The 19,971-nt window shown below is 48.3% G+C and overlaps 1 protein-coding gene across 3 annotated transcripts in view; it reads right to left on the bottom strand.

Annotated features, from left to right (window-relative positions):
- The window catches only part of PRMT8 (protein arginine methyltransferase 8), a 91,382-nt gene extending 73,015 nt beyond the window's left edge, over positions 1 to 18,367 (bottom strand). The window contains exon 1 of one of the 3 annotated variants that reach the window (XM_070409544.1): positions 17,608 to 18,367. In XM_070409544.1, the coding sequence (XP_070265645.1) occupies positions 17,608 to 17,682 (75 nt within the window). In that variant the 5' untranslated portion in view covers positions 17,683 to 18,367. The remainder of the gene's footprint in view (positions 1 to 17,607) is intronic. The other 2 variants (XM_070409543.1, XM_070409545.1) reach the window with 2 other exon arrangements.
- Positions 18,368 to 19,971: the final 1,604 nt, after the last annotated feature.

The following is a 19,971-nucleotide window of genomic DNA, read 5'->3' as shown; positions in this document are numbered from 1 at the left end:
CCTTTCCATGATGAGTGTCACAGTCCCTTCCACCTGGGTGTCATGAAATTCCCCCTCTTATACATCACACTAGGCAATTCTCAGAAGAGGGCTTACATTTCATCTCAGTATAAGAGAAAGCCTGTATGTGCTAAGAAATGGAGGGATTTGAAGCACGCAACCTTCAGAAGGCCTTTGCCTCTCGTCTTCCTGCATTGCAGTTCTTAGTAAATGATGAAGTCTTATTTTAAATTATTAGTCTTGTCTTTTCCCCAACAATTCTCTTCTGTAGGTGCTTCCCTGGCACCCTCCTATTGTCTTCACAATGCCCCTGTAGCTGCTGGTGTACTCTCCACTCCCTAACAAAGCATAAGTTCCTCAAAAGTAAGGACTGTTTCTTACTCAGGCACATTCCCAGGGCTTATCCTAATACGTGGCATGGGGGTGACACATTGTACATTCTCATGCTTACTGAAGGAACGACTGAGTGAATGCATAGATGGATGCATGGACAAACAGCTCTGCAGAGGAGACTGAGACTCAAAGAGTTTAAGCAGCTTCCCCACAGGTCCCTGATGTCAGCAAATGACAGAACTCGGGGTTTCCACGCTGCCAGAGTTGGCCGTAGGCAGGATTGCCGAGAACTTGGAATGTCTCTTCAGAATCCAGTTTTCCTTCCATTCCCCAAGCATCTTCCAGATGATGGGGGCCCATATGTCATCTCAGCTTCCTTAGGGCTTAACTTTGATATGCAAACAAGGTCTACTTTTCTGAATGCATCCAGGACAGGTGAGCATCTAGCAATCCTAGTCAGCATCACAACCACAAACCAAACAACAGCACCATTTGTTGGCCAGGCCCTATGGTAAGTGCATTTTCATTATTATTTCATTTGCTCTTCATACCAATCTTTTGAAGAAAAAATACATGATTACCATTATATATATATATATATATATATATATATATATATATATATATATAAAATGAGCCTCAGAAAAGAAGTAAGTAACTGGTCCAAGGTCATAGCATTAAAAATTGGAAGAACATGAAATCAAACCTATGGGAAGCTGCCTACTATATTTTAACACAGATTCATGTTACTCCAAGGTCAAGATCCTGAGGTGTAGGTAGCCAATAATGATAGACCCCCCCCCCAAATGGTTCCCAATCAAAGTCCCCAAGGTGTAGTATTCTGGACTATCTCTTAAGTACCTCACCATTTTCACAATTAGGCACAAATATTTGTCTCTCTCCTGAATCACCCAGAACAAACTGGCGAGAGCTTTCCTTTATTTAGGCTTGTAAAAAAAAAAAAAAAAAAAAAAAAAAAAAAAAAACCTTGAAGAGGAAAGTTTCTAATTGGGCACTTTGAAAAGGCTCAGGCCTATACAGATCCTTGGCCTCAGAGCCAAGACCATGTGATGAGGAAAGACCCATACTTGGATCCCAGAGCTCTTATTTCTGGTCCCAACTTTGCTACGACCTCACTGTGTATCCTTGAGTCACCTAGGCCTTCTTTGGCTTTTGATTCCCATCTCAGAAAGAGAATGGACTGGATTCAATACCATGGATTGAACAGTCATATCTCAAGGGACCGAGCTGGTGACGTGAACTGGTGGAGTGAATGACCATAGGTGATGACAGCCACCATGGGCAGCAGGGGGACTGTGGCAGGTGGAGAACAGGCACCTGCTCTAAGCAGTGGCCAATGTCTCATGCTGTTATCTTCTGATTCGAAGATCATATGTAGAATACCAGCACACTATGAAGAGGGCCTTCAGACATCATTTGATCTACACCCCACCATGAGAGGTTGGAGTTCCCTAATCTAACTTATACTGGTGATCGCCAATGAAAGAGCTGATGGATTTGGAAAGGCTCCAAGAGTCTGGGTGAGCAACTCCTCTCCCAACCACATCTTACAGCCTGATGTGCCAGTCACATCCCAACACCAACCTGGTCACGGATTTCAGACCCAGCCAGAATTCTGACATTGAACCAACCAGGCACCAAGCTTGGAGGAAAGTGAACTGTAGGGTTTCTGTAGGGGACAAAGACAATATTGCAGGGAGCAGAAAAGACAGGCTGACTTTAGCAGAAACTGGAAAATAAACACAGCAACCTGACTCATAGGACCATAAGGGCTGAGAACCTGGCTTTGGTCTTGAAGCCAACTCTTTGATGTTGACAAAGTATCTCTCCACTGAGCTCCCCTCTCCAAAAGGCAGTTGTGATCATTCCTGCCCCCTTCCTCCATCCAGCACTTCCTTATCATTAAGGATTTAGGGCCTGGAAACAGATTCCAAGATGTGCTAGGTCACTCTGGGCTACTTGAAGGAAATCAATGTAGCAATACCTGACTTAATTGATTATTCATTATCTAAAATTGGACAGAATGAAGTACTGCAAAAGAATATACTATAAGGAATGGATTTGCTGACACAACAAATGGAACTAAAATTGTTACTATTAAACATTTTCCCAAGACTACCAACTTTTGATGCCCTCTTTACTCAGATACTGGCTCTTGTTTCCAGAGCCCTTAAAGTGACCAATACTCTGCATTTCCCTGACACTGATGAGGAAAGTAACATGGAAGAGGCAAGTTTATCATGGAAAAAGAAGATAACATGTACTCTATCACAGAGTACAATCATATTCACTAAATCCTGCAATGGGAAGAGTAGAATTAACACCTGAAAACCCAAAAGGGACCTCAATGAGTCACATGGTCCTGTCCCCTGGCTTCAGGTAAGTTGCTATTAACCAGGCCCAAAAAGTCTACAGGACTTACTGGGGGATCCCAGCCAGCTACTCAACTTAAATATAAAAACCCTGCTAAAGCTAAGATATAAGGGAAATTAAACAGGAGTTAGCTGTTCAATAGCACATACCATATTTGGTTTAGGAGTCAGAGATCTGCAAAGAGGCTTCCAGAACCCCCAAGACCAAGCCCATTGTGTCATTAGAGACAGACAAAGAAACAGGGCATGGAAGCCCACATTAGAATTTCTGAGAGGATTGGGTGATGCTGGGGGATTGAATAATGTCCCATAAGGAACTACCAGGACATCTCCTTGTGGCTAACTCTCTATCATAATCTTTGTCCTTCTTTCTCATGAAGGGTAATGCAGCTTGGTAAGTGCAGAGCAACTGAGAACCTCAAACTCCTTCATTCTTGCTTTTTCAGTGCTCTCAAGGTCAAATACAGCCTCAGAAAAGACTTGTCTCATAGTAAGCAAGTTGCAGAGTCTGGACAATCACACAGGTCTCCTGAATCCCATGAACTGTATTCTAAATGTATTTAATACTGAAGCATCTCCACTAAAGCTAATTGAGGTGGAGAATAGTGATCCCGATGTTAACTCACAATGACAACCAGCTGCAGACGATCTCCCTGCATTTCTCCTCTGAGCAAGTAATTGCTACCCACGACTCATTCATTCATTCATTCAACCAGCATCTACTGAGTCCTCCTGGAGCCCAGGCATCATGCTGCAGTCGAGAATGGACTGACAGTGCGCAAGAGCAGCTGCTGGGAAGCCAGCTTCCATGGCCCAGACAAGAGGTGATGAGGGTCTGACCTAAGGCTGTGGGGATAAGGAGAAGGCAAGGAAAGCAAATGATGCTATGAAAGTAGAATTCACAGAATTTTGATATAAATTATCTTGGATTGGAGTAGGAGAGGTGAGAGTAAGGGAGGCTTCTAGTATGATTTCTGATTTCTGCCTAGAGTGAAGGAGAGAATGGCAGTGCCCTTATTGTAGGCAGGCATACAAGGAGAGGAACAGATGAGCAAGTTTGGGTCCTGTGGAATTTGAAGTGCCTGCAGAACACTGAGGAAGAGAAATCAAGCCAGAAGTGCAAGTCTGAGTGTCAGAAGTCGTGAAGAGGATGAGATCATCCAGGAAGAGTAAGCTGGAGGCAGCATCATTCAGAGGTGGTCAAGGAAGAAGGATCCACATAAAAGCTTGAGAGAAAACAGTTATCAGAGATATGGGAGAAACAGGAGAAAGTAGGACTTAGGATCCCAAAGAGGAGAGGGTTTCAAGAAAAACGCAATGCCCAGCAGCGTCCAATGCCTTTGACTGCTCGGGTGAGATGATAATCCACCACAATGGGGAATAAGGGGTCTCCAAGGCTGATGGCCAGAGCATGTCAGAAGAGGGTCATTGCAGGGATAGTCATAGAATCACCCTTCCTCCAGTCCCCCTCCTCCACCCCCGCACCAGTGTGGAGCTAGGCTGCTGCACCTGGCATAGTACCCAATGGAATACAGCATCCTGGCATGGTCCTGTATCCTGGGAGATACATCAGGTCCCAGCACTTGAGAAAGAATGGTCCAGCATGCTCACTGGGGAAGACAAAGAAGTGTGGCTTTAAGAGATTTGAAACTCAAATCTTCCCTTTCTTTTTCCTTTATCCCTGCCTACGTTTGAAACAGGCTGGACCATAGCACCTGAGTAAGGTTATGCATCAGTGCCTGGTCAGACAGGCATTGAAGGAGTGGCTGCCGGGGATTGAATTCTCTCCAACATGCAACATCCAGGCCCACAGAGCCCAGAGCCATGATTCTGGGGCTGCCTCCCCTGGCAGCTGAATAGTAAGCTCTTCAAAGTCTTTCCTGCCTGAGAAAGAAAGAACCATGACTCTTAGTAGCACAGAAGCCCATGCCTGGGAAAGTGGGAATGAAAGGAAGAGCCTGAGCCAGCAGGGGGAGAGGGGAAAAAGGGGGGAACAGTGGCTTCTGAGGAAGAGTCTTTCCCAGATAAATACTTGCCTGTAACCTGCCTACCCTACATCCTTTGTTCAAGTCTGGGCCCTAGAAAAGGTCAGCTCCCCATGAAGCCGAAGTCCAGACTGGTGCCACCTTCCTGCTCACCCCAAACATCATTCTCTGTGCCATTCACCACCAAGGGGGAAACATCTCCCATCTTCAACAGCACAGATTCAGCACATGTGGGCGTGTCTGGATGGGAGGTCATGTGGAGGACGGCAATGAGCTCGTTTCCAACTCCACTGACAACTCATTAAGAGGAAACAGGCACAGAGTCGCTCTGTGAGGCACTTGAGACAGCGAGGGAGTGACAGCAAAATGTAAGACGCGCACATACCTCCCCATTTTTCAATCGTCCCCATGCCCGTTGACTCCAGTTATTTCAGGGCACCACCATCACCTGGGGTAGATTAGGATCACATCATCCATTTCCATACGATAACTGAGAGTCATAGAGCGCAGCTGGCAACAGAGTCAGGGCCCTGGGTTCCACCTCTCAGTTCTGTATGCTTTCTACACTGAGGAACTGGAGAGAACAATCAAGGCAACTTGAAGCAGTTCCTCCTTGGGGCTCAGCATAGAGGCCAACTGTCCTCACCAGATTGTGTGGGGCCCCCTGCAGAGGTGGGAGAATGAACCCAACGAGCTCTGAGACTCTGGTTGCTAACGCTGAAGTGGAACTGGAAAAAGGAAGAGAGGTGGGCGCAGGCTTGGCAGAGCTTCAGTTAAACCTCCAAGAAAAGCCACCAGCCCTGGCCTGCAGACAAAGTCCTAGCGCCCTGCAGCACTGGCAGCCCAAACCCTTGGTTTGGTTTTCTTCACGTCCTGAAATACGGAGCATTTTATTTTTAACCTTATGAACAGGAGAGTGGATGGCAGTGCTGAACCAAGACAACTGTGAATAAAGGAGGCCTCGGCAAAGCTGGGGGCCGAGCGCCTGGCCCACTACAGGAACCTGGGGCCCAAAGTGCCTGTGGTTCAGAGCCAGAGCCTCAGGGCTGCTCAGCCGCCTGTCTGAGGGCACCGCCCACCATGTCTCCTGCTCAGATCAGTCCATGATGATGCGTCAGGCCCAGAGGGAGAAAATATGGCAGCTGATCCAGACCCCAAAACTCCCCTGCCTCAAGCGAGGGTTTTCACAGGAGACTCCACAGTCTCGAGGCCACCTCCTGCTACTGCCAAAGTGCAGGGAACTCCGCTGCTCCAGGTAGAGCCCTGACTCCCAGCCCTTTCTAAGACTTATGTTGTGCCTGCTCAAGAGGACATTAAACGTATACTGTTGTTTATCCAAAAGTCTCCTCTTACTCAGTGTGCACGAACTATAACCATTCTCTCCGCAGTTTTGGTTTTGTCCCTTAGCAGCGACCCTCTAACTGGAACAGCCTAACTCCGTGGTCGGCAAACTGCGGCTCGCGAGCCACATGCGGCTCTTTGGCCCCTTGAGTGTGGCTCTTCCTAAGCCTTAGGAGTACCCTAATTAAGTTAATAACAATGTACCTACCTATATAGTTTAAGTTTAAAAAATTTGGCTCTCAAAAGAAATTTCAATCGTTGTACTGTTGATATTTGGCTCTGTTGACTAATGAGTTTGCCGACCACTGGCCTAACTACTTGCTTTGGGTTAGGGGGATGATGACTATGACCACAGGGATTTCTTCTCACAGTGGATCCTATGTGACTGACACAGTCTGAAGCAGTGGATTAGGAAGGAAGCAATAAATAGATATTTATTTAAACACTAGCATTCACAGGGCATTTTCATACAGGAAAGATACATGCAGTGTCACTCATTGAACAAGTGGTTTTAAACCTCTAATAAGTACCTGGCCCTGTGGTCGGTTCTGGGAGACAACATGAAGCACACAGACAGAGTCCCTGCTCTCACAAAGTTTCTGGTAGACTTACAAACAAGGAAATCAGCAAATAAAGTGCAGTGCAATACGTGATGTGGCAGAGGATGCACAGGTACTATAGGATCACATAGGAAGAACAACTAAGCCAGACTGGGATAAGGGGGTGGTATCAGGGAAAGCTTCCTGGAGAGGTGACATCTAAGCTGAGACCTGAAGGAAGGGTAGAAAATACCAGGTGGTGAGGGGAGGTAAGTAGTTGAGTATAGCTGGAGCAAATGGGAAGGACTTACAAGAAATGAGGGCGGAACAGATCGGGGTGGGTATGATTGGGCAGAGCCTTTTACGCCATAGTAAGGAGGGGGCTCTTTCTCCTAGTGATAATGGAAAAGCCACTGAAGGGTTTTAAGGAAGAGCTTAATATAACCAGATTTCCACCTTAGATGCACCTTCAAGCTGCCATAGGAATCAACCAAAGCAAGGAAAGGGAGGATGTGTGGAGAGCATCCTGGAGGGTGCTGCAGAGATCCAAGCAAGAGATGGGAGGATGTGAACTAGGACAACAAAAGTCGGACGGCAGCCCTGGCCGGCTTACTCAGTGGTTAGAGCATTGGCCTGCAGACCGAAGGGTTGCGGGGTTTGATTCCCAGTCAAGGGCACATACCTTGGTTGCAGGTTCTCCAACCCCAGGAAAGGTGCATATGGGTGGCAACCAATTGACGTGTCTCTCTCTCCCCCACCTCCTTCCTCACTTCCACTCTCTCTAGAAATCAATAGGAAAAATATCCTTGGGTGAGGATTGAAAAAAAAAGTCAGACTGCAAAGAAAAGATCAATTCAGAACAAAGGGACAAACCCTTGAGACATAGAATCATCAGGCCTCACTGTGGAGAAAGGAGAGAAAGGGCTTGTGAGTTTGGAGACGTGGTACTAAGCAAGGTGGGATGGCAAGAGAAGGGCGGATTAGGAGAAAGGATGACATTGCAGAGGAGTTTGAGGTACTTGTGAGATATCTGAGTGGCCATGTCCTGAAGGCAGTCAGACATGCGGGTCCAGGCTCAGAAGAGAGGTCTAGGGATTAGAAAGAGATTCTAACAAAAGGAGGTTGGCATAATATATGTCTGATGTACAGGCTCACTTCCTTTTATTCATTCAATAAATATTCATCAGCAGTTGAACTAATGCACATTCACAGAGAACATTCCTTAATTGGCATCCTATCTACACCTGTGATGGGCTGTGATCGCTTGTGTGGGATTCTCTGAGGGGCTCCTTAGAGAACTGCTGTCATAACTGCTCATCAGGGAGTATCGAAGGCCTTGAGTGTAACTGTCTGTGGGAACGGCAGTCTTTCATTTCCTGGCAGGCCCAGCCTCGAGAGCCCATCACTTCTCTTTACTTCAGCTAACAAGAGAGTGTCTTTCACAACAGGGCTACAGGTGGGACCCTAATTGATGATTTTGTGAATAGCCATTCTCTTTATAGTGGCATTAGCCCAATTTGGTCTTAGCTGTATTCCCCCTCCCCCCCCCCCCCCCCCCCCCCCCCCCCGCCCCAGGTCAGGCCTCACACACAGTGAATATATTCTACTGGATTTATAGCCAAGTGGACAGGGTGTTTAGCTGGGTAATTAAACATCTATTTGGCCACCTGAGCCTCTCTCTCCCTTCCCCTCAGTGGGAACATGGGAAATGGTCACCAATCAATCCAGGAACCAACAAATAGGAACTGTGCCCCTTCCAGCAGCCAGGCTTGTGAGCGGCACAGAGAAGACTGAGACCCTGGCTTTCCCTCAGGAGGTCTGCAGTCCAGCTACTCTCCACCCCCCATTTCCCTCACATTGGTAGGGACTCAATGAGGTTTCAGTTTCATTCTCTGGATGTTAAGTTCTAGATCTCAGAGCTGAATGTGAGCTGGGAGGCGGATAGGCCAGCTCACAGAGAACCCGATTCTTCCTGTACCTGGGGCACTTCACATAGGGACTAGTGGCCCCTGGGCAGGGGGTGATAAAGAGCCATCTTCAGTCTTTGTGGCTCTGGTTGGCTGACCTGAGAGTGATTAAATCAATGATTCAGTGATTCAATGACCTGCATCAAAGATGTCTCCCTTGGCTGTTCTGCTCCAGCCTCTGCCACTAACTTGATAATGTCATCAATAAAGGGCCTTTATTCATCTGCTCCCACATAAAAACACCACTTGTCAAGCCCAGATTACAAATAATAGCTAATCTTTCTTGAGCATTTACTGTGTGCCAGATGTGTGCTTCACATGAAATAGCTCATGTAATCCTGACAGTCACTCAAGGGGATAAAGTGCTGTTACCATATCCCAGATGAGGAAACCAAGGCACTGATGACTGCAGTAACTTGTGCAAGCTAGCAAGCAGCAGGCTGAGATCTGAACCCAGGCACACTCATTCCAGCAGCTGCACCCTTAACCTCCACACAAAACTTCCTCAGACTGAGAAGTCTACATGGATTAATGGTTTGGAAGGTGCCAAGAAAGTCCGTATGCTTCCTACCCTCCAAAATAGCCCTTCAAATAAGCTAGTACTGTGCTCACAATTCTGCCACTAAAATAATTCCTCTGGCAGCAACAAAGCAAATCCCCTGAGAGGCTCAGGAGATGGAGCACACGGAGCCTGTCACAGACTGACAGCTCCAATCAGCCATGAGCCCCTTCCCATGCATGGAATCTAATCGATTCCTTCCCAAATCTTCCAGCGAGTGGGAGCTGGTGTGGGGCAAAGGTGAGGTCTAGCTTGAGGTTGGGGATGTGGGGAAAGTGGGAAAGAGGCCCAAATCAACAGCAGAACACATTCCAACTATGAGAGCACCCCAGCTCCACTACTTATTAGTGCTATAATATTGGTCAAGTTAATCAACCACTGCAAATTTCCATTTCTTCAACTGCAAAACGGGAACATTAAGAATTGCTTTGCAATCTTGTGGTGTAAATTAAATCAGACAGTGCTTAGAAAGCGACTGCACACTGTGCCCCACACATAATGTGGACAGTAAGATGGCAGCTCTTATGTAATCACTACTACTGCTCAAGGAAAGAAGGCCTCATAGAGGGAAGCCAGTGGGCACGGTGGACAGCTGAGGGAGCAGTAGGAAAGGAACTTAAAAGAGAGTGACTACCTTCACTGGCTTTGCAACTATTCCAAAGCCTGTTATGTATTCATTCAGCCTTTCAGCCATTGTCTACTCAGACCTACTACATGTGGGCACTGTGTTGAATGATGTTGGGGATTGAATCAAGTTCCCCATAAAGATGTATTGAAGTCCTAACCCTTGTTACCCATAAATATGACCTCATTTAGAAATAAGGTCTTTACAGATGTAATCAAGTGAAGATGAGGTCACACTGGATAGGGTGGCCTCTACTCTAGTACGACCAGTTAAGAGGTACAGACACACACAGGGGAGAAGGTCCTATGAAGACAGAGACAGGGATTGGAGTGATGTGTGTGCAGGCCAAAGAATGCCTAGTGTAGCTGACAACCACTAGAAGCTAGGAAAGAGGCAAGCAACAAATTCTTCCTAAGAACCTTCAAAAGGAACCAACCCTGCTGACACCTCTATTTCAGACTTCTAGCTTCCAGAACTGTGAGAGAATACATTTCTGTTGTTTTAAGCCACCCAGTTTGTGGTACTTTGTTATAGAAGTCCTAGATAAAGAATACAGGTGATAAAACTACAGAGATAATTTTTTTAAAAGTTCCTATCCTGAAGCATCTGCGATTCATTTCATCCCAAGAAAGAAGCTGGATGAGAGTCCAGGCTTAATATGGATGCCCTTGGGTCTAGTTTCCAAAGAGGTGTGCTTTGTTACACAGGAGTTTCCTCCTGGCCCGCCAGCTAGAAGCCCAAGCATGGGGACAGCTTAGATGAGTAGATGGTGTGGAATGATGATCCCAGCCACAAGTTATAGCAGCTCCTTGCCACCCTCAGGGCCTAGCATTGAAAACAGTGAAAGTGGGAATGGCAAGGTAGTAGTGGAGGCAGGAAAAGAAGATTGGGAAAGGAAAGGTGGGGATGAAGGCCTATTCTTTGTTTCTTCCAAATCCACCATTCTTATTTCTCCAGTTATTTCTCCATTCTTTCTCTTCATATTTTAAGTTTCTACTCTGGCCCTTCTAACGTCTACACAGCCTAGTAGACTGGAAGATAAAAAAACACCATGAGTCTTGGTGGCTAGAAAACCAGAGTTTAAGTTCCAGCTCCATCATTACTAGGTATGGAATCTTAGGCAAGTAACACTAACTTTCTATGTTTTGGGTTTCTTCATCTGTACAATGGGGATACTATGTAACTCATAGTGTTATGTATCAATTCATGGTGTACATTATGTAACGTGTCTGTGTGCAACTATGGTGGCATGCATTAACATTATGATATATGCCAAAGCATTTTAAGTGTCATAGGAAAAGGAGAGAGCTCTCATTATGCACGATTCCTAGACCTTATACAGAGAAACACTGTATTTAGATATTACATATCTGGATATGTTAGAAAATTAGCACACACAAAACGAAAAAATAAATCAGATGCTACATTTAAAGGAGGTAGGCATGGTATTGACTTGTTTACTCAAGACTTGAAGAGCTTTGTGATATTGGGCAAGTTTTTCCATCTCTTAGTTTAAAAATGATTTGACTTTTCATCTAGCTCTAAGATTCTATGACTTTATGAAAATGTGCACATCGAGCTGTTTCCTCTTATAAAATTACATTTTGAAAAGAGATCTTCGCTCATGGGTCACCCATTACAAGTCTGGGAAAGCTGTGATGCTTGAGGGAATTCTAATAACAAGTGAAGTAGAAAAGCCAATTAATGTGTGAAATACCCCGTAGGCTGGATAACACTGGAGAGGCAAATATCAAATACTCCTCTCCCAGCTATTCCGATTAGAGGGCTACTACCAAAATCCCAGAGAAAGGGGTTGGCCTCACTTGGAACAAAAACTAGTTAAAAAAAGGTGGCACAGTCTTAATACAGCCCAAAATGCAAAGGTAACTGGCCAGGTTTTGTCTCATTTTAGAATAAGATGAACAGAGGTGACTCTGGTTGCAATAGAAGAGACATCTGAGACCTAAGGAAGAACTTCCTAACTATTGAACTTCCCGACAAGGAGTTTGGGGAAATCGCCTCTTCTGGAGCTTTTTATCAAGTTGCCAACTGCGCATCTGGGTTAATTATGTAAGTGTGCAACAGAAGCATGGCCGGTGCCCTTTTGGAGGTCCCTTCTTGCCTGTGCTCTCTCTGTTCTCCCACTGAGTCCATTCACAACACAATGTCTGCTTTTTACACAGCAACATTCCGCTTCCAGTTACCTCGGCAATTCACATATCGTCATGTTGCCCACTTTTTTCCTGTTGGCACAGTAGACTCCAAGGTGCAAGTACTGTTTTTACATATTTTTGCATGTTCCACAACTGGTATGCGTGTGATAATCACTTCACAGCGCAGTTAGCAACGAGGAGGAAATGAAACCCACTCCTGAATTGGAGACAGGAGTACTGTGTTTCAGCAGAAAACCAATTTAGGTCTTTATGAAAAGCCAAATTTCCCAAGGGAAAAAAAATTGTGTGTATCTTCTTAATTCTCCTGAGCGCATTTATGGACTGAAATCGGTGTTTGCTGGGGGAGGAAAAAAATTGATGTGGGTCATTCAGTGGAGAAACAAGAAAGTGGGAGAGTTCATCCAGTTTTCACTCTTTTGGCAAAATTTCTAAAAGCTAGCAGGATAATAATCATAAGCAGTTACTGAGCACTCACCATATTCTAAACACTTTGCATGAATTAACTCATTTAATCATCACAACAACCTTATGAGGCCTCAGGAGGTTAAGTCATGTTCAACATAACACATCTAAGCCCAGAGCTGGATTAAACCAAGCAGCTGGTGCTGGAGGACACATGGTTAGTTAGCTCCCTCTCCACCCGCCCCTTTCAAGAAAGAGACATGGATGCAGACCATCCTCAGAGAAGCAGCCCTGAGTCCTGCCTCCTCTGGCCCTCTTCCTCCTCACTCCCTGACCCTTTAGCTGAAAGGAACTCCCTGGGGAGAGCCATCCAGTAGCTAAAACCACCAGCATATGCCATGTCAGAGGTCAGCTCAGGTCTCCCCATGACTCACACAGCAGCACTTACTGGGACCCTTAATCCCTCTGTCCTAATGTAGGACTTTCCCTGCTCATAACCATTCTCTCTCCCTGGTCAGTAAGGCACTAGAACATTCAAATAACAATCCCCAAAATGACTCCTCTGCTAAAAACTGTTCTATCACCCTTTACGGCCCTCCTTTAGGTGCTAAAACCCCAATCAAGGAGTCATCACCATCAACAATGCATCAGGCTTTCTCCAAGACAGCTGCTCACAAGGCTCCATTGTCCCCCTGGTTCATAACTGGGCATTGTGACTAATCCATTTATCTGCCATTCAGAAGAACACCGCATAGTAAGAGTCAGTATTGAATAGAAACATGAATAACCAAAATGTGCCCATGCTTTCAGTTGCTGCAGCACCTTGATCCCCAGGATATTTACTCACTTTGAGTGTTAAAGATCCACAGGAATGTAAGTAGAGCAGAGGGGTGGGAGCTAGGAAGCCCGGTTTTCAGAAACCCAGAGTGCCAAAAACCAAGGAGGCTCGTGAACTCGTTCATAATTCTATGAATCAATTCAGAAGACATTTATTAACATTTATCATTTACTGTGTGTCAGGCACAGTGTTAAGAACAAGGTAATTTTTAAAAGTTCATTATCTAACTGGGGAAACAGACATATAAGAAGCCAGTGATCTCTAATAGGAAAAGTGAGAGGCAGGTGTAAAGAACAAGGAGAAGGAGCACTCGCTCTCCGTGGGAGTGGAGGATAAGTGGCAGATCTGAGAAGGCTGCCGAGAGGAAGTGACCTTTGAGTTGGGTCTCACAGGTTGAGGAAGACTTTTTTTCCCAGAGAGAAGTGGTGGAGAGCAACCCAGGCAGAAGGACCAGTAGGCACAAAAGTATTCAGGCATGATGTCAGTGGCCTATATAGAGAATTGCATGAGGCAGGTATTAAAGGGCCTATGCTAAGAAAACTGGGCTCCATCCTGTATCCTATATGCAATGGGGCTGCTACATGGTGAGCTTTAAAAGAGATGTCTGATCATGAGCACATTTGTGCTTTGGGAAGCCCATTGAGCATCAGAATGTGGCTGGATTAGGGAAGACGAGCAATAGTTGAGAGGCTACTGCCTAAGTCAGGGCAGAGGTGAGGATGACCTGTCGCGGGCACTGAGAGTGGACTGGGAAGGAGAGTCAGATAGGAGGCTTTGCAGACATTTCAGAAAACCACATCAGAAGGTTTCTGGTGATGTGTGTGGAACAGGGGAGGAGAAGAGGCTGATGAGAGTGGGCATGGTGTGTGATCCCAGCTGAGGAGGAGAAGCATATTTGAGGGAGCCAGAGGAAGCAGAAATGGAACTAACATGTGCCAGGGGCCCCGCATTTCCTTATGTCCACAAAGGGAATCAGCTCAAGTTAAAGAAACAGATGCCAAAGTGGTTCAAGAGTATACTCAGGGCCACCCAGTGCCAACCATGCCCTCTAAAACTGTGCTCTTGAAGTCCCCACTGCCACAGCTCCAGACTTTAAGAGAGGTTCAGCTCACAATATAAGTAGTCTTATTCTTCACTTTCTCCTTGCCAAATAATTAGAATATCTTTCCCTATCTTTACCTTGTGAGAGAATACCTTCTGGCCTGGCTGGTGTTGCTCCGTGGTTGGAGCATTGTCCGCACACTGATTCCCAGTCAATGGCACATACCTGGGTTGTAGGTTTGATCCCCAGCTCTGGTGGAGGCGCATTCAAGAGGCAACCAATTGATGTGTCTCTCTCAAGTCAATGTTTTCCTCATCTCTCTTTCTCTCTCTCTCTCTCTCTCTCTCTCTCTCTCTCTCTCTCTCTTTCCCTCCTTTCCACTCTCTCAAAAAATAAATGGAAAAAAATATCCTCAGGTGAGGATTGACCACAACAAAAATTTTAAAAAAGAACACCTCCCATCGTCTTTGTCTACCTCCAATATTTCATCTCTGCCTTCCAAAGTAATCCTCACTTCCCCACTCCCATTCATACATACATGGCATCTTTTTTGGAGTATGAATGTAGGGCAAAGGGCAAAGAATCAGAAGTGGGATCAAACTGTATTCCAAGACTGGCTTAGCTTGCCAGGCGACTTTCAGAAATTGCTGGACCTCTCAGCCTCAGTTTCCTCAACTGCAGAATGGGGACAAAAAAATAAATACTAACCTTTGCTTATCTCACAGGATTCTTGTGAGGATGAAGGGAGATAAGGTGCTTGCCAACAACACCAACAAAGGGCAGGAAAAGGTGATACAGGATTATCTGATGATCTGGCATCACTATCCACCAGACTGATTCCCTGGAGAACAGGGGCCTGGTGGTCTCCATCTTTAGTTCTGGGGTACCTAATTGTTCCTAATACAGAGTCAGTGCTCACAAAGACATGTCCAGTTAAGAACAAAGACCACTACCACCATCAGAGCAGCACCAACACAGAAACACCACAGAGGCATCCTTGCCTCTCTCTCCCACCATACATGCAGGCAAACCTACAATTTCCCACTTTTAGAAGTATTGCTCTAGTCCTGGCTTATTCCACAAACAGCCATTTCCTGGGAAAAAAACCAAGTGATTGTCACGTTGCCTGGATGGCTTTATTGGGCATGTTTGAACATTAAGTAGGTCTGAATTCCTCCCCTCCTCAGGAAAGTTGCTAAGAACTGAACCCCAGACTCACTCCCCTTTAAGGAGCCCCCTTTGGTCTGTCCCTCCCACTGCCACTGTGTGCAACGTTTTTGTTTTTTTTGGTTTGTTTCCTCGCCCCCCCCCACCCACCCACCCCCCCCCTGCCCAAACAGGAGCTCAGAGCCTCTACTGCTATTTTCATTGATGCTTTGAGCAGAGCTGGCATGTGCAACTGCTGAGAAGGGGGAGCACAGAACCGTGGAGGAAGCAGTAAAAATAGCCTGGCGCGTGTTGCTATGCCTGCTATGGACGCCTTTAACCCTGGCCGAGGTGGGGAGCTCAACAGAGGCTGCTGCACACTGAGGAACCCAGCAGGGGCCTGCGCCCAGACCCCAGCAAACAGCCGGGTGCGGGAGCTACAGACCCTAAAGAACTTTTTTTTTTTTTCAGGAACTGAGAGGGACGGGATGGGGGTGGGGGGGGGCGCGAGGGGGGTTGTTTCCAGCTTCCAGCGCTCCAGCCACCTGGCAGCACGGACTGCTACGTGCTGCTAGTCCAACACTTTACAGGCGCGCAGCCTTGACTCCGAGCTATTTTTGGAAAGCTCTTCCGCGGGTGGGCGATCCGAGAGAGGACAGCGAGGGTATTGGTAAGGCTAACTCTCCACTGTGAGGCTAAGAGCCTTGCACTCCACATCATTCTCAATGTCTGCTCTCTGGTGGGGAAGGGTGCGGGAGAAGGAGAGCAAGTGTCCGGGGATCGCACTCTATTGGCTTTGCCCTAACTCAGGGAGAGGGCATTAGCTACTGAATACCCCACTGTTTTCAAGCCCCAGAGCCTGTTTGTTTCCAAATCGACAGTTGCCAGATGCATGCTGCTTCTAGTCTCTCAGAGAATGGAATTGTTAAAAGCTTTGCTGCCTACGCGGTGGGGGCAGGGGTTAGCTGCAGTTCAGACCTCTCGGGAAAAAGACTGGGGAAGGGTCTCTGCACCTTTTTGCATCCCAGAACGACAGAGACAATCCTCGCGCCACACCTCCATCCCTGCCCCACGCTGCATATGGGTAACCATATGTGAACTGTACGGCAGCCCCACCAGACAGCCGGCTATTAATAGAGCCTGGAGAGTTCGCTCCCTGCCTTTCTCCTGCCACCGAGTAAGGAATGATCACACACTTACCCCACTCCGCCCCCACCTCGGCTCACCGCTCTCCAGGAAGGTAAGGGGACTGCCCACGCTGATCCCCTTCGTGACTACAGGTGCCCAGAACCTACGGACTAGTCCAGTTGTAAGGACAGCAGGGTCAGTGCGAGGCCAGAGAACACAGCGGCCGGTATTGGGGCGCAAAACCCAGCAGGGCTCTTTGCAGCTCAGGGCCAATTCGAGAGTAGAGAAAGGTCAGCTATTGGGCTGCCAAAGGCGCGGGGGGGGGGGGGAGCGGGCACGAGCGCAATTTGAGGAGCTAGAGCGACATTCAAAAGCTGATGCGGGATGAGTGACTGCAGACCCATTTGACGCTGCAGCCCGGGGGGCGCGCAACCACCACCATCACCGCGGCGCGGCGCGGGCTCTGATGCGGCAGGAGCGGGCGCTGTCCCTGGTCCTGAAGGTGCTCTCGCCCTCGCTCCCTCCCGGGTTTTCCGCCCCAGAGATGGCTCTAAGATAAGAGGATTTCAGACATCTCCAGGGCCCTAAACTGGGCCGGACGGTCTGCTGGCCGTGCCCAAGTCCCACTGCCAGCCCAGCTTTGCCCCCTACGGCTGGGAGCTCTCCGCGGTGCTGCGGGGACCGGTCGCTCAGGGACTCGAGCTTGAAGGGTAAATCTGAAGCAGCGCTGGAGATGGTCAAGGCACTGCAGGGAGCAGACCTGGCCCCAGGATTATCCCTCTCAGCTCTGCACAAAGCCGGGACTTGGAAGCCCTAAGGGAGCAGGGGAGCGCAGCTGCCCAGGATTGGGAACTGGGGAAAAGAGAAGCAAGCAGCGGGTGGTAGGACAGGAAGATGGGGTGAGGGAGACTCTTTTGCATTTTCAAAAGGAGGGACCTGAGACATGCACTGGCTCTCCCCCACCCCAACACACGCTCGCGCACACACACACACACACACACAGCCGGCGGATGGAACTGGGGAAAGTTTGGCTCTAGGTGTTGAGCGGCCGCGGCAGCGGCAGCAGCGACCGCGGCGGCTTGGCGGTCAGGTGGGCAGCCGGGGTCGCGGGGCGCCCGGCCGCTCGCCTCCTTACCTCGGCGTTCTCGGCAGCGTTCTCCGCCATTTTCCTCCTTAGGAGCAGGCAGCGGGAGGAGTGTTTCATGCCCATAAGAGCCAGCAAGGGTTTGGTGACACACAGATAGTAGAGAAAGAGAGAGCTGGTATAGCTTTAAACGGGAGAGAGAAAGCGAGAGAATGGGTGGAATAAAAAAATTTTTAAAAAGCCCAACCCAGCCCCTCTGCCGGAGCGTCAGCCGACACAATCAAGCACGGTGGAGTCTTTCCTACAGTCTCCACTTTGTTTTATTTCCTCCCTTCTCATCTGCTTCGGATTCCTTCACACAGTTTCAAGTTCTTCGTGCGCACCCGACCCCCTCCCCGCCCCTCTCCGCCCGCGCGCTGCGGCTGAGCAGGAGGGAGGCAGCCCCGAAGGCTCCGCGGTGGCGGCGGCGTCCCTCTCCCTGGCTGCTCGCAAAGTCCGCCGGCCCGAGGCAGCTACCAACTCCTCTCAACTTCTGTGGATCCGCTGGGCGAAGCAACACGCTTCCTGCGCGTCTCTCCTAGGGGCTGAGCTGGGTGAGTGGGGGCGGGGTAGGAGGTTCGGCGAAGCAGGCTGGGCGCAGACTGAGAGCCCCCGGCCGCCCCCTCCACCGGCTGCGAGGGTCTCTTGACCGCCTCCGCTCCCCGGCGTTGCGGACAGCTTGCACCCGGGGCAAGGACTGCGCGAACGCTGCAGGGCCACGCGGGAAGCTCGGAGAAAGCAGGCGCCGGAGCAGGACTCTTGCAGGTTCTTAGACCCGCGTGTGCATCCTCCCACCGAGGACAAGCTCTGGGCAAGATTGGGCCACAGTTACCTTGCCCCCACCCCAGCTCTCCCTCTCCTCTACCAATCCCTGGATCCTTCCTCGGGGAAGGGCTTGGGAAGCGAATGGGGAAGGTGTCTGGATGGAGGAGGGTCCTTAACTCTTTCAACTCTACGTACGGTATCACGATCTCGCCTCTTCTCCCACTCTCCCTACCCAGGGCACTTGGGGCTCCAAGCCTCCCTCAGACTGACAGGGTGGGGCGAAGGTTCAGCCAGAGGTGGCTGGGGAACGAGGGCGGGAGAAAGTCAAATGGAAGAGCCTGAGGTCCTGCTCCCCCTAACCTAGTTTTCCCTGACTCCCACCCCCACAAACCCATTTCTCTTCTCCCTCCTCCCCCTCCCCCACTGTCACCAGATTTTGAAGTCCCTTTTATGGAGAGAGGGAAGGAAGGTGTCATATACCCATTAGGATTCTCTTGATCCTTTTAAAAGGGAGTTTGGGCGGCAGCAGGGGGTGTGAATTTTTATACAATGCATTCCTGTCTTCGCTTTGAGAGCTTTTTTTTCCCCTCCCGTCTTGCTGGCCATCTGTCGACTGGTGGGAGACAGAATAAGGGGGGGGGGGGGACGGAGAACCCTACTCTGTCTCTCCCATTACAACAGGCCACTCAAGTGGGCTCTTTCAAAGCAGCTGCACTTTCAAGCTTTCAGCCCACAAGTCAGGAACAGGGACCTCAAAGGTGCTCTCTGAGCATCCTGACTCTTCTCACTTCATCCTGTACTTACACGGGAAGATCAGTGCTGCGTGCATGTCCTATTTGTTTTTGAACATCACCTTTGTCAGCCAGTAAATGTAAGCCTGTCCTCAACTAACCCCAGAATCCACTGAAATGGGCTGGAATCTAAGGATGCCTTCATCACCTGGTCCTAAAGAAAAGAGAGAACACATTGCAATAAGTGAAGGAGGGAGAGGAGAGGAAGGGAGGGAGAGTAAGAAAAGTGAAAAGAGAATGGAAAAGAGGCTGGAATTAATGTGTGTGTGTGTGTGTGTGTGTGTGTGTGTGTGTGTGTTGAGGAAGGAACCAAAAAAAAAAAAAACTTAACCTCCTTAACCTTTTTCTTTCTCACACCACAGACCTGTATTAGTGTTGGGAGTGTGAATGAGCAGAGTCTTTTGGCCACACTTGCTCATTCTCCTTCCCTTTCACATCTTGCCAACTTGCAGAAAGTGGTAGGGGGATAAATAAGGTAATCTAATGACTTTCAACCTAAAGAATGAACACCATTTTCTCTAAGTATCTTTCTCAGATACATCTGATCCCCTACCAAGAGTCTCAATACTTGTCCAATCAAAGAAAACCAGAAAGGGAAGTATCCTCACAGCTCTTTAGTCCAATCCTCTCATTTTACAAATACGGTCATTTGTCCCTGGTCCTTCAGCCAGCTGTGGGAATTTCCCAGCGCAGCGCTCCAGCCGCCTGACTTTCAGTCCAACACTCTCCTCTGACCCCACCCCACACTGCCTCTGCCTGCCATTCTGTGACTAACTGGGAAGGAGGGGAGCTGAGACAAGCTCCCACCAAAATAGGCTGC

The sequence above is a fragment of the Myotis yumanensis genome, unplaced genomic scaffold (assembly GCF_028538775.1).
Source record: "Myotis yumanensis isolate MYYU_CA2020_CCGP unplaced genomic scaffold, mMyoYum1.0.hap1 SCAF_3, whole genome shotgun sequence".
Classification (NCBI taxonomy): domain Eukaryota; kingdom Metazoa; phylum Chordata; class Mammalia; order Chiroptera; family Vespertilionidae; genus Myotis; species Myotis yumanensis.
Note: the sequence above shows the minus strand (reverse complement) of the source record. Positions and strands in the feature narration are given on the sequence as shown.